Genomic DNA, 14,118 nt, shown 5'->3' on the forward strand with positions numbered 1-14,118 from the left:
CAACACGATAATTGTTCAAATATGGAGTTTTATGGGTTAAAAATAAAGTCGTTTTGAAGGATGAAGACGTAAATCTTTTCGCTTATACTTATGCATATAAGCTAGAATTTGAATTTTAAAACTTAAACTTAGAGTTAATTTTAGGGTTTTCTCGTCATAATTTACTTTTTTGCTTTTGTTTTCAAATCGCTAAGAACACATGTATAAAAGTTTTTTCTATACATTATTTTTGAGTCTAGGCGGCTTTTGTTTTTGCATCTAAACAACCAAAAGACGAGGTTGGTAATAGCTACCTCCATCCTAAAATATAAGATAAGAATTACTTTGAATAAGAAGTAGATAGACAGTATTGTAAATAGTGCTTGAAATATTCATATTTGCTACAGGATTCAAATTATAGAAAAACTCACATTTTTGAACGATGGAGCAAGGGGTTGTTTAGTTCTCAAAAATTTTCACCCAAAAACATCACATTGAATCTTTGGACACCTAAATAGAGTATTAAATATAGATAAAATGAAAAACTAATTTCACAGTTATGTGAGAAATCGTGAGACGAATCTTTTGAGCATAATTAGTACGTGATTAGCCATAAGTGCTACAGTAACCAACCTGTGCTAATGACGGATTAATTAGGTTAAAAAAATCGTCTCGCGGTTTTCAAGTGGAATCTAAAATTTGTTTTGTAATTAGACTACGTTTAATACTTCAAATATGTGTGCAAAAGTTTGATGTGATGTTTTTTAAAAAAAAATTTGCAAGCCCTTTGTTTCGTCTGTACTAATTTCTCATTTTATTTTAGAGTTAATTAGATCATATCATTGTAAATTTATCAATTTGGTAAAATGTCACTATTCGTGATATGTATTCCATCCTATTTGTACTACTCGCTCTAGTCATAGTGACATGTTTAAAGGCAACTTCTCGTCGCTCTGTTTTTGTGTGTACGTTTTTAAAACTGTTAAATATTATGTTTTTAAAAAGGTAAAATAAAAATAGTAGAAAAACTTCTTTAGAAATTATATCAATCATTTTTTAATATTATTTAACTACACGCTAATCCATGCTTTGTTTTACATGACAGAGGAAGAGTTTCCAACGCCTAAAACAAAACGAAGCCCTCATGGTATATTTAATGATGTTTATGCTCTATGTTGGATGAGAACATTTCCTCACCTTAAACGTCAACGAAGTAACTACACCTAACAGTAGGATCTAATAAAGTTAACGTTATGCTGGTTAAAGGTACCGTAAACATACAAGTATATAACCTCATGTTTTCACTTATATTTATGTTTTTAAGCTAAAATTTAAATTTTTAAGCTTCAATTTGAACTTGATTTTGGTGTTTTCATCTAGTTTATTTTTAGACTTTCATATATAATAGTTTTATCCATATATTATTTTTAATTGTGTGCAAGTTATTTTGCTTATGCTTAAGATAAGCAAAAAGATGACTGCAATATTCTTCGGTCGTTCAACTTCATTTTCTAGCTTATACTTATGATTATAAGCCAAAATTTCAATTTCAACTTTAAATTTAGAATTGATTTTGGTGTTTTTTTATTATAGTTTATTTTATAACCTTAATTTTTAGATTGCTAAGAATACATATATAAAAATTTTATTTATAAATTATTTTTTATTTATAAATATGTTGTTTAGCTTTTTCTCTGAAGTCTGCTTTCCTTGTCCAAGTGCTTGCCACGAGTAAAAGCGAACATCATTTGCCCCAGTTTGAAGCACAGTAAATACCCATGATGGAATCGAAATTCGTATGCTCCAATGTGGTCCACATGCTCATCATAATTTTCTTGAAGTTACAAATAATAGTGCCTAACAAAAAAAAATTGTATCCTCAACTACATGTTTTAGATAATAGAATAAATATCATGGCCGCTGTACTGTAAATGCACAAAACAGTACAAAAAGTTTTGCATAGCTTGCCTGTTGCTGAAGAATCCAGGTCTTGCACTTATTATTATTACTAGTACTTCCTCTGATTCAAAATGAAACTATTTGCAGTGTTGAGCAGGAGAAATAAGAAAAAAAGATTGAGGCCTCTTTGTTTTAAAACTGAAGGAATTAAACTATTTTTTTCTAAATTCTCATAAAATTTATGTGAAACGAAGAGGCCAATGATCAGGTAAAAGTTATGATTGTCTAATAAAAGAATGTATACGAAGAAATTGAATGCAGTAAGTGGTGATTGTTTGAGGAGGAATAGGTAAATGAAATAGTTTTTATTATTGAATATAACTAAGGGGTAGAAATAGGTTTATTTTATGACAAAGGAGCAGCAGCACATTCGAGTCAAAGACCTACTAGGCGACTTTACATAGCCCCTGCGTGAATGCATGATAGCGAGCAAATGGATAAGGCACAAGTACACTACTACAATCATTTCACCGTTTTCAGTTTTCTCAAAATCAATCTTATTCAAATTTAACTAAATTTATGTAAAAACATATATTTTTAAAAAAACATAGAACATTTTTAACACTAAACAAATATATTATCAAAATATATTTAATTAAATTTATTTGGTACTGTAGATCTTAACATATTTTTCTATAAATCTAGTCAAGCTTAAAAAGGTTTGTTTTTGGACGAAGAATGTACGTTCTCCAGTGTGATAAATTTCTAGTAGTATCAAGCTATGGCACAAGTGACCACCTTTTGGAATTAAATTTGTTCATCAGTTAAGGTAGGTATTGCAAAATGAATTTTGTAGCATGTACTTCCAAGTAGTCAAATGACACTTGCTCCAGTTGTATGAAGAATTGAAGATCCAGAACGGTGCTTATCCTGAGTTCAGCCAGGTAATCAACTATTTTACCATGTTCATTGCTACCTTAGAGCGAATTCAATAGTATAGCCAACAACTAGCTCCAATTCATCTATAGCCAATCTAATAGCCAACTTATACAATAGTTACCTACAAAACATCAATACATGATCCCACATGTCATACACATATTTTGTCGATCCCACATGTCATACACATATTTTGTCTTAAAGTCCGTGTACAGCTGGTTATAAATTAGTAGCTCACCTCTCTTATCTCTCTTCTCTTATATCTTTAAAATATGTTTATAGCTAGCTTATGTCCTGCTATTGTACCTGCTCTTATGCATGGGTCCATATCATATGTAGTTATGTACCAAAAGAAGAGAAATCATGTACAGTAATTGTACTGCCCTGATGGGATTTAAGTTTGAGCTTGAGCCTACAGCTGAATGAAGTTGGGCGCTTCAACTGAATGTTAGTACAGTTTTCAGCAAATGAAGTAATACCAAATGAATGATGAACAGCAAAAGCTATAATTATTAAGCATTCACAACAAGCTGAAGCAACAACAATTCATAATTTAGGTCAAAAAAGTAGATGTGACAAACTCAGCTCCAGATACAATTTTCCACTAGTACAGTACAATGGATGCCATATTTTATACATACAAAGAGCTAAACACGCTAAGAAAACAAACCGAAGTTTTCTCATGACGCTATCTAGTAGTTTCTGTAATTCATCCAGTCTCCTCCTACAGTTATTAACACCTGAAAAAGGCTGTGCATTTCATCCTACACTTGCAACAGTTTTGTAGCTGAGTAGAGATTATGATAGGTGCATCAAACCACAAGCCTTTCTACTTGAAGGAAACAATTCTATGTTATGCGAGGAAGGTGTTTGAAGGTACTAACCGAGACTGAAAATAAATACCTCCATAGCACACACATACCACACATACTGCCCCTACACAATCTGGACGCATGCTGGTGTATCAGACCTTGGACCTGCGATCGTCCGGTAGACGTACAATTTCTCGACAGGGCTTTCATCTGGAAGCGAGTCCAAGGGGCACACTCGTCCAGGATCATTCATGATCTCGACGCTAAGGCGGGGCATCTTGCGTGCAAGCTGTCGGCATGCGCCCAGGGTCAACAAGCACGACGACATCCAAAGGGATCGCATTGTCTCCAGCTTCGCTGCATTTGCCAGCAAGGGCTTATCACCAAACGGGCAGTCCCTGATCTCCAGTTTCTTCAGGCTCTTGCAGCCTGAGAGGATGTAGTGCAGGCCCAAGTCGCTGTTCCCAGCGAAGGCGATTGAAAGCATCTCAAGACGATCGGCATGTGCCCCAATGGATTTAAACACAAGATCTGTGAGAAGGCCTGAGATAGAGAGACGCCTGAGGCCCCTGCACGATTCCACAATGGCACTGAAACCTGCATCAAGAGGCTCCCGTGTGATGTAGTCTGGAGTGTGGGGCTCAAGGATGCATAGGCGGAAGCAAGTGAAGTTGGGACGGTTCTTTGCGATGGTAATAAGTGCCTCATTTGTCATCCGCCTGCAGAAGTAGAGCACTGACTCCAACATTGGACAACTTGCAGAAACATCAACAAGGCCTCTTTCAGTCAAGAATCCTGCACCAAAAGGGTCAGAAGGGAAGACCCGCAGCTCTTGAAGTTTATTGCAAGATGATGCCACGATAGCTAAACCATGATCCTCAATGAGGTCCATCACCTGAAAATTTGCAGCATAACTTTTAGAAGAAAAATATAGAGAAAATAAGCAAAGAGCTGACATGACCAGGGCAATAACCATCAGGGTTCAGATCAGTTTAAAATATCCTGCAGTAGAGCAAGCAATTCATCTAGCAGTATTTTGACAATGGAAGGACAGAAGCTATGAGGGTTCAGAGTTCCGACAATAGTTCAGTTTAGGGAAAGTATACTGCTCTAGAACAAGTGATTCATCATCTGGCAGTGTTTTGGTAATGATTCAAATGAGGATAGGGAATCATAGTAATTCCTAATTTATTCATATAATATCCTAGATACCACAGAAGATAAAGAGTGGCAATTCCAATCTATTCATTTGAAGCACCAAAAAAGCCATTCTTACAGAAAATAACTGTACTGATAAATGAAAAAAAAATATGCATGATCGAACACTCAGTTACTCCTATCCACAAATTCTTGTCATGGGAAGAGAACAATAAAACTTTAATTGATCAACAGTGTTTTTCAAATATTTCAAATGACCTACAACTAGTTTCGTCGTAAAGATGCTTTCGCGGTCTAATACCCAATATAATTGGCATAACCACACTGTGAAAGGAGATTATATTTAGTTATGTTTTTACTAGAGACCATGATAAGAAAACATCAAGAACTTTTTACTGAAGGGATATAAAGAAGTTAGCAAAATCTGCTTATAGGGAATCAAATGATTGTATTGCAAAAACATATGTAATAGTTTTCATAAGTAAACAGATTCAAAAGTGTATCCTTAAAAAAGAACTGACAAGAGTTGCATACCCATAATAGTTGCAAGTTTTTGCATCTGCTAATGAATTTGATGAGCTCAGGACCTCGTACAGTAGCATAACTCAGATTAAGTGATGTGAGGCCCTCACATACACAATAGAATGCTGGTAGATAATCTGGAACAGCATCCCAAGCCCCAGAAAGCCTTCTCAAGCTTTTACAGCATCCAAATGCCGCTTCCAGCTTTGCAAACAGGTCTGGATGGTAGTCAGCAGAGAATTTGCCAGTTCCAAGTTCAACTAGCTGGGGAGCCTTACGGAGAAGGCTAGCAAGCTTGTCAAGAGGTATAGCATTGTTGAGCTTGAGAGTCTTCAGGTTGCGACATCTAGTTACTAATCGCTCAAGTACAGCGATATTGACATCCCCCTCTAAGCATGAAAAATTTAGAGTTACTAGAGAAGTGAAGGATTCCGGGAAGAGGCTGAGCCAATGAATAGAACAGTCCTCAATCTCGTTCTCTTGCAGGTCAAGTTCTCTTAGGTGTCTGCAATATTAGACATCAGAAGGTGAAGATATGTATATGATGACTCATATCTAGAAAGAACGATGGAAACTGTAAGAGTAGCCTATACTCATTAGCTGATGTTATCGCTGTGAGACAAAGCCCACATGACTATTTGGTGAAGAAGGCAAGGTAATTTATGAGAACCAATCCAAACAGACAGCAGCAAACTTGACCATTGCATTCAATCACCATGGCAAGCAGTACTGGAACATATCATAAACTATATCACATGAACATGTAGAGTGTGCTATCATTTCAGAGGGACGTAAATTCAGATGTAGCTCAACTATGACTATATTACATGCTAGCAGAATACAAACAAATAAAAGCAGTGCAGGGATTAAAATGAACAACATAAATGGAGTTCAACAGCCAATATCAACAAAATTGAATCAGTGTCGGAAGAAGACATTTTTTTTACCACATACTATGAATCAACAGTTCAGCACAAGTAGTATTCCCTAGATAAATCATTTTAAACATGATGGTTTTTTTTCCAAAAAAATGAAGGAAAGCGCCAACAATTGGAAAGTAAGTGAGCCATTTATTGAAAGTTTCCTATACCCAATTATTCAAAAGGTATTGGATAAAGCAACATGTGAAACACACTTTTAGTTGGATACAAAATACCTGTCTACTCTAAAGCAAAGAAAGGGAGACGGAACATCAATAATTCTGGTCGCAATTAACACAACACACCAGTTTTCTAATGTATCATGCATATGGCTAGGGCAAGTTTGAACTTTAAGTTGACACTTCCAGAGTTCCAGTACTTTAAATTACTCTTACAAAGAATCAAATCATCAATGTCTAGCATATTTTCCAAACCAACATTCCCATAATCATGGATTCTAACATAAAATGGTTTCTTTGCAGCTAAGTCACCAATGTGAAACCCAATCCTACTGAATCCTTTGAGTTAATTCAAAACATGCTCGATCATTGGATGTAAGTAGCAACAGTAACAAAGAAAAGAAACACACAAGAAAATTAATTGTGACTACATTAAAAGGTAACATAAACTCTAGCAAGCAAAATTAACTCCAGTACCCTTCACAACTTTCAAGGGGCACCTGATGAGTTCATCATTTTTTTCCTCAGAAGATGGTATTTAGAACCAATTAGGGTTAGAAACTAATTACTATCAGACTACAACATAATTATGCAAGACGACAAGCAAATAATCTTAAACTACTAGCAAAGATTCATCTACGTCAACTACCATCTGCATCCAGAGCTATATGTGTAGGCCTTTGTAATTAGAATACATGTAATGCTGAGTTTACATGCATAACAGTATTTATAGAAAGTACCAAAAGCTCAAAAATGTTTCTGATTAAATAACAGATTAAAAGTCTAAAAGTAGTTTCACTAACATGCCATCGCAACTGTAATCTTCAAATGTTAACTTCTCAACCATCAGCAAGTACACATTTTGAATCAAAACTTTGATACATCTGGATTTAAAATTACAAACAAGTGAATGCACCACTAGCACACTTGTTTCTGGCATAAAAACTAGAGTATTTGTGGTGCCAAGTTCTCAACCATCTGCAAGTACACATGTCAGTGCCCAGGTTGAATACGTCTAATATCTAACAATATAGGCTTATAACCAAACTGAATTCAGCTATCTCACAACCTATCCTAAGTTGAAGGCTTGCAGTGAACCACAGAATCAGAATAGATAGACCTCTCAGCTCAACTGTCAAGATGACCCAAATGATACTGCTTTAGCACATGAGACTACGTAGTACTAATCAACGAATCAGGATCGACACTATCGGTATTAGACCTTTCTTTCCGGGGTAGGATATAAGCTTTCAATTATAAGGATCCCATATATTCCAAATTCGTTTCTAGGGGGGGACTCCAGAAGATACTCTTAACGTAAGAGATTAAATCAAAACACAACTTATCACATGAGGACTCACAAATTTGGAGCAAAAATCACATTCCCTCACCAAAAGCAAGGTAAAAGGCAGATTCTTGGGCACAAAAAAGAGGGGGGAGGGGGATAAAAATGGGAATCTACACGTCAAAAACATGCTTTAAAAGACCTGGTTCTTTAGAATCTGAAGCTCAGATCAGGCTAGGAACCCAATAAATTCACCTTAAGTATAAGGAAAATACAAAGGAAAACAGTTCAACTCAGATCTGGTGACTCATGATGGGGGAATACAGTTTTTTTAAGTAAAGGCGCATCCCCAGTTACTTGTAAACTTGAAATATCCCATTCTTTTGGGTGAAAAGCAAAAGAGAACCAAAGAGATGGATCCATCATTGCTAAACACATAGAAACATTTCTTCTGTCAATCACGCAGATCCGTGCAAGAGAATCACACCTTCACAAACCAGCCACTCGAAACCTGAGGCAATGCTTCATAGGAACAAATCATAGCTAAGACTGACCAAAGATTTGACGAAGACATGAGCATCTGTCTGTTACTTAACTCCTAATAGGGTACAAATCACACAAGAATTTTCATAGAAATCATTCTTTTGACACTAGCAAGCAAACGTCTAAAATACTTTTGACATGAAGACTTCTCGAATCTTCAACTTAGGGAACACTAAAAGTAAATCCAGATCATACACGAGAATACCTAAGAACAGAAACAAAAAAGGCTGTATTTTTCTTTCAAAATTAAACGGCAAGCATAGATCAAATCTTAAGAGAAAATCACATCTACTTCCATATACTACACACTGAAGTTCAAAACAAAGCTAAACCACTTCAGATGGACCAAGAACTTCTTCACTTCCCGAAAGAACATACTGAACAAAGAAATGGTACCAAGAAATCTGCAATTTTTTAGCTAAAGTAAGACGAAACAAAGCTTGCCATCAAAGATTCCTCCCAAATCAAAGAAGGGGGGATCCAAAAGCGTCAAATCTTTAACGTGAGCGAAACTAAGAACAATCCAAAGATCCCATGTTTGGGTAAATGAAAAGATTGACCCAAACAGTCCACCTCACCTGCAACCGGCGGCAATGGCAGCGAGGCCGGCGGTGCTGAAGCCGTCGCAGGAGACGAGGCGCAGCACCTGGAAGTTCCTAAAGGAGGCGGCGATCATCTCGAGGCACTCGTCGGTGACGACCATGCGCTTGAAGCTGAGCTCCTCGAGCAGCGGCCACCCGTCGGCGGCGGCGGCGATCCACGGCGCCGCGGCGGCGCCCCAGGCCGGGGGCACGAGCCCGAAGTCGGCGAAGTGGGGCTTGCCCTTGACCTCCGCGGCACGGACGGCCGGGAACCGCTCGACGGCGTCCCGCGGCGCGGCGGCGTAGCAGTTGGCGACGGCGAGGCGGCGGCGCGACCGGCGCTCAGCGCGGAGCCAGGAGCTGCAGCACCCGGCCGCGGCGCCCCTGTCGGCGGCGGTGGGGAGGAAGGAGAAGGCGTGCTCCCAGACCTCGTCCGGGAGCGAGTGCCACGGCGGCGCCGCGGCGGCGGCGGCGGCGCGCGAGCCGCCGCGCCCCATCTGCGCGGCGCGCGCCGTCGGGATCGGGGCGTCGACGCGGCGGCTTGAGGCTACCCGGGGCGTCGCGGCGGCGGTAGGGCTCCCGCTTGGGGAAGCATCTGCTTTGCTTCGCTTGTTCTTCTTGGCCTTGGCTTTGGCTTTGTGAGGTGAAGCCTCCTCTCTTGCTCTTTCACTTCTACTACTACCCCTTCTCTCTCTTAGATTAAATTTTACTTTTTGTTTAAATTTTCTTTTCTCTCTCTCATGGAGCTCGTCACTCTCTGCCTCTATTTTTGTGATTGAATTTTGGGTTTTATTTTTATTGATCTCTCCTCCTCAAAGCTTTTTTAGTGGTTACCCTCCTCAGTCAAAAATGACTTTATTTTCAACCTATTATATATACATACAAAATTACAAAGATAAATACCCTTTATTTTTCATACTAGAATACATTTGTCTTCTAAATTTTAACATATTAATGCATTTATCTCCTAATTTATCAAACTCCAACAAAATTATTTCTACGAATAAATATTTTTTGGAATTAAAAATAAAATAATTTTGAGACGAAGGTAGTAATTTGTTAAAGGAGGACAGGTTGAAAACATTTTTGTGTTTGCGTTCTTTTACTTTTATTGATCTCTCCTCTCCGCAGCCCTCTTCGGTTGGCAGTTTTTCCAAAAGTGGGTGACTATGAGTTGAAAATATTTTTGTGTTTACATTTTATTTTTTATTTTTGAGAGCAACCCTGAGGTGAAAATATTTTTGTTGCATTTAATTTTTTTATTTTTGTTGATATATATATCTCCCCAGACCCTTTTCAGTTTGTAGTTTTTTTAGAGGATGACCAGGTAAATTGTGAATGGAGTTGGGGTAGGAAGGAGGCTCTTGTTTTAGCTCTTGGACCAATTGTTATGGGATTGTTTGTGGAGTGAACTGTGATAGGAATGTTCCTTTTGTCATGTTGATGCTGAGCTGCTAGTTTGTTAATGAGCGTTGATCACTGTGCTCAAATTCTTGATGTCAAAATGGACTAGAGTCATTTGGTTGGTTTTGTTAGATAAATTTTTTATTCAATAGTTGGTTTTTCTCTGATCAAGTATTATCATATGTACTATTGTTGTATTTTAGTACATTATAAGAAAGATACATTTATTCTGACTTATGAAAAGAATATTGTTTTTCAATTCTGTTCTGCTAAAACTTTAAACATAAACATGATAATAATTAATATATTGTATTATGGTGTATTAACCACAAATGATATAAATCCATATCACTTTATACAATCATCATCCTATATGTATGCTTGTTTTTTTCTTAACATATGTTTTCATGGTAGTACAATGTTATGTACCTCTGTGTATTTCAGTAACACATTTGTATAATTCACTATAAGCACGTAAAATATTGCCACGTGTCATTAACCTTTCCATATATTTGGTTGTCGCCTCTAGTAATACTTTCTCATTACAAATGAAACATTTTTCACTTTAACATCTTATATACACACATATACTCATATACACATTATCCTCTCAAGATGAGACTAAGTATGGCTAAAAAAATAAAATATTTATTATTCTCCCTTTTATTTTTACCTATTCGCATTCATATCCCTGCCTTTCTCTTTCCATAAATTTCCAATTGCATCATCATCAATAATCATATTTGTATTATGAGTGGTCCCTTATTATCATTTTTGTTTTCCTTTATTTTGCCCCTCTTAAAATTACCTCATCATACATGAAAACAAAACTAGCATAATCTCTTTCCACCTGAAGAGTAACAATATAATTTTAAATATTTAAACGTAACAATATCATAGTAATATTTCAACACTCCCTAATTGTGCACAGTAGCCACCCATGGTTACACTACATGAGAGACCATTGGAGCCCATTGTTTAGAGAAGATCCTAGGTTTTTGGGGAGAGTGGGGGTGGTCCCACCACAGGGTGGGCCCAGGCAGTGGATGGAACCACGGCAGCATGTGATGGGAGCATGGGCCTCTCCACCTTTTTACTGCCCAACTCAAGAACGGTCTGCCTCTTCTTACTCAAAAATAAATAAATAAATAAAAACCAGGAAAAAAAAGGAAGGGAGAAACGGATTAACCAAAAGATTTTTACTTTCTCCTTTTTTGACCTGATTGATTCTTGCTGCTTGGTTGCTTGCTCGGTTCCAATCTCTCTCAAAACCCAATCTCGAGAAATTTTTATTCTCGCCGCCTCCTTTTCACTGTTGGTTACCCAATCTCGCTGCAAACATCTTTTCACGGTGAAAACTGAGAGAGAGGGATGAAAGTGGCAGGGTATAGCCACATGTTAGGCTAGGCTATAGATTGTGTATAGCCAACTTAATAGCTAATTCATATCATAGTTATATATTAAATAATTAATATTCGATCTTATATGTCATACACATATATGTTTATTTGAGTGAGTTCATATAGTAGCTGACTATAAATTTATATCCCGTTGTTTTTCTCTCTTTTTCTTTATCGCCTTATATATTTATAATCTGCTACTGTACTGGCTCTTAATCTTCTCGGTTAACTCGGTTCTCGAAAATATTGGCTAATGTCGGTGCAAGCTGTTTTCATGGTAAACTCGTCGTTTTGTAGGAGAAACTTAATTGAGATTTGTGTTATCGAGATTATAGAATATGTATTCTAATCCAAAATATTATCTTTTTTAAGAAAATGTGCTCAGTTATAATAAACTGTGTTTTATGTACACTTGCTGTGATAAAAAAATTTCTATGCCACACTTTAAACATTTTTTTCTCTAAAAATGCAAAGAAAAGAAATGGTGGTATATGCCACACTTTAAGAAAGGCAGTAGAAAAAAAGAAGTATCATTTTTAGCTGCACCATTCTTCTTTTAATTGACAATATGGATTTAAAATCTTTAAAATTAGTCCTATAAAAATTTTAATGTTTCATACACTCTATCTATTCTACTCCCTCTATGTCTCTGTCCCAATATATTTTTCTAGCACTACAGCTGTAAGAAAAATGACTTATATACTCCTTGTTAAATAAGAAGATTTTACAGAGTAATTGATAAGTATTGCAAAATTAATACTATGAGGTGATTGATGGGATAAATAGTACTCCGTAGATACACTCTTTGTGAACAAATTTGAAATTCAGTACTACAATCGATACGTGACTAGATTATTTTGTGTGCACATTTCCATCTTAATCAAGAGAGCTAATTGCATATCCTAAATCTAACTCCTCCAAATTAAGAAGCATTTCCTCCCTATAAATAAAATACTCTAACCCTAACACCACTAATATAGTCCATCCGATGATAAGCATAACCATTCTTATCTTTTAATTAATCCTGCCTCATGTCAGTGGACAGAAGTAGAATATTTACTGGTCCTGCTAATTACACATTGTTTAATTTTTTACGGTGATCTCGAAGTACGTGGTGTTTTGCAAGATCTTCGAGAGCCGTGAAAAAAATTGCTGCAGCACGCACTGATCCCAGCATTAAGCTAATTACCTCTTAATTAAGCCATCGAGCTGCGTAATCTAACATTTAACCCGATCCAAATCAAATCGGATCAAACGTTTAGCAGCAGAAGCAGCCAGAGTGACTGGGAGTAAGTGACTACTGCTAATTAATTAATTTAATTAAATTAAATTAATTTATTACTGCTGCAAATTTCTAGGTCAGTTCATGTTGTAATTTTTTTTACTGCGATGGTAGAATTTGCAGGTTTTTTTTATCTGGTCTGATCGACTGGTCATCACCGTTAAGAGGTTAAGCTTTACTGACGGGATTTCGAGATGGTCCTGAATCGTGTTTTTTTTGCTTATCCTTTTTGCAGTTTTCAGAAGACCGGTCCAACGTGCAAATGTAACTTGCAATCATTTGAAACCTTTTGAATCTCGCCACCTAATATTTTTTTAGTATATTTTGATTCAAATTATCACCTTCACATGATTTTGCTCGTCGGCTCCGATTATTTCGTTATAAAAGTTTTGATTCAAAAAAGTGAAACTACGTATTATCAACCGAAAAATATTAAGTGGGTAAAACCTTATATGTCCATAGTAATTCAAAAGTAAAATCTATGATAAAAAAATAAAATGAATACCACAGCTAGGTTTTGAAATTTTAATTTAGTGTGACAAGCATAAATAAAATAGAAATGATAAGACATTTTGCTGATGTGTCGTTGTTCATGACGTGACAACAATGACACGTCATGTTTTTATATGAAACTTAACTAGTAAATAAGATACCCCATTTTAAAATATAAACAATCAGCAGCAATTAAAATTAATATCGGAATATAAATATTTTAAGTACTATTTAAAGCATTGATTGTTCCATCGATCATCCTTTCATCCGAGACCATGTCTTACTATTTAATAAGGATATTATTTTTTAATGAAAGGAGTAACTAAAAGACTAAAATTTAAATTTAGAAACAAAATCCATCATACATGGTTATAAGCCTAAACAAAAGAGTAAGATTTAAGGGTGATTGTTTGGTTTTTCAGTGAAAATATCAAATGATATATCTACAAATTAAAAATAATTTATAAATAAAATTTTTACAAACATGTTCTTAGGGAACTAAAGATCAAGGGTGAAAAATAAACTACGATAAAAACCCTCTCCAAAACAACTCCAAATACCGCATAGGCAAAAAGATGGGGTGACTTTTCAATGTCACTATCATCATCTTTCACATTAGACGGGAGTTCGCATACAAGTACGCCACATGTATATGACGTTAAGTGTGTCTCTAACGTACTACTCCGTCCCAGGAAAAGATGATTTTTTGGGTTTTTTAGTCGA

At 36.3% G+C, this 14,118-nt stretch overlaps 1 protein-coding gene across 1 annotated transcript; it reads right to left on the minus strand.

Annotated features, from left to right (window-relative positions):
- Nucleotides 1–3,329: 3,329 nt before the first annotated feature.
- Nucleotides 3,330–9,766, minus strand: LOC102719109 (transport inhibitor response 1-like protein Os05g0150500). Its single transcript, XM_006653991.2, has 3 exons — nt 8,815–9,766; nt 5,322–5,814; nt 3,330–4,524 (listed from the first exon to the last, which is right to left on the minus strand). Exons 1-3 carry the CDS (start codon nt 9,312–9,314, stop codon nt 3,754–3,756), a joined length of 1,764 nt encoding a protein of 587 aa, XP_006654054.2. The 5' UTR covers nt 9,315–9,766; the 3' UTR covers nt 3,330–3,753.
- Nucleotides 9,767–14,118: the final 4,352 nt, after the last annotated feature.

The sequence above is a fragment of the Oryza brachyantha genome, chromosome 5, assembly GCF_000231095.2.
Source record: "Oryza brachyantha chromosome 5, ObraRS2, whole genome shotgun sequence".
Classification (NCBI taxonomy): Eukaryota; Viridiplantae; Streptophyta; class Magnoliopsida; order Poales; family Poaceae; genus Oryza; species Oryza brachyantha.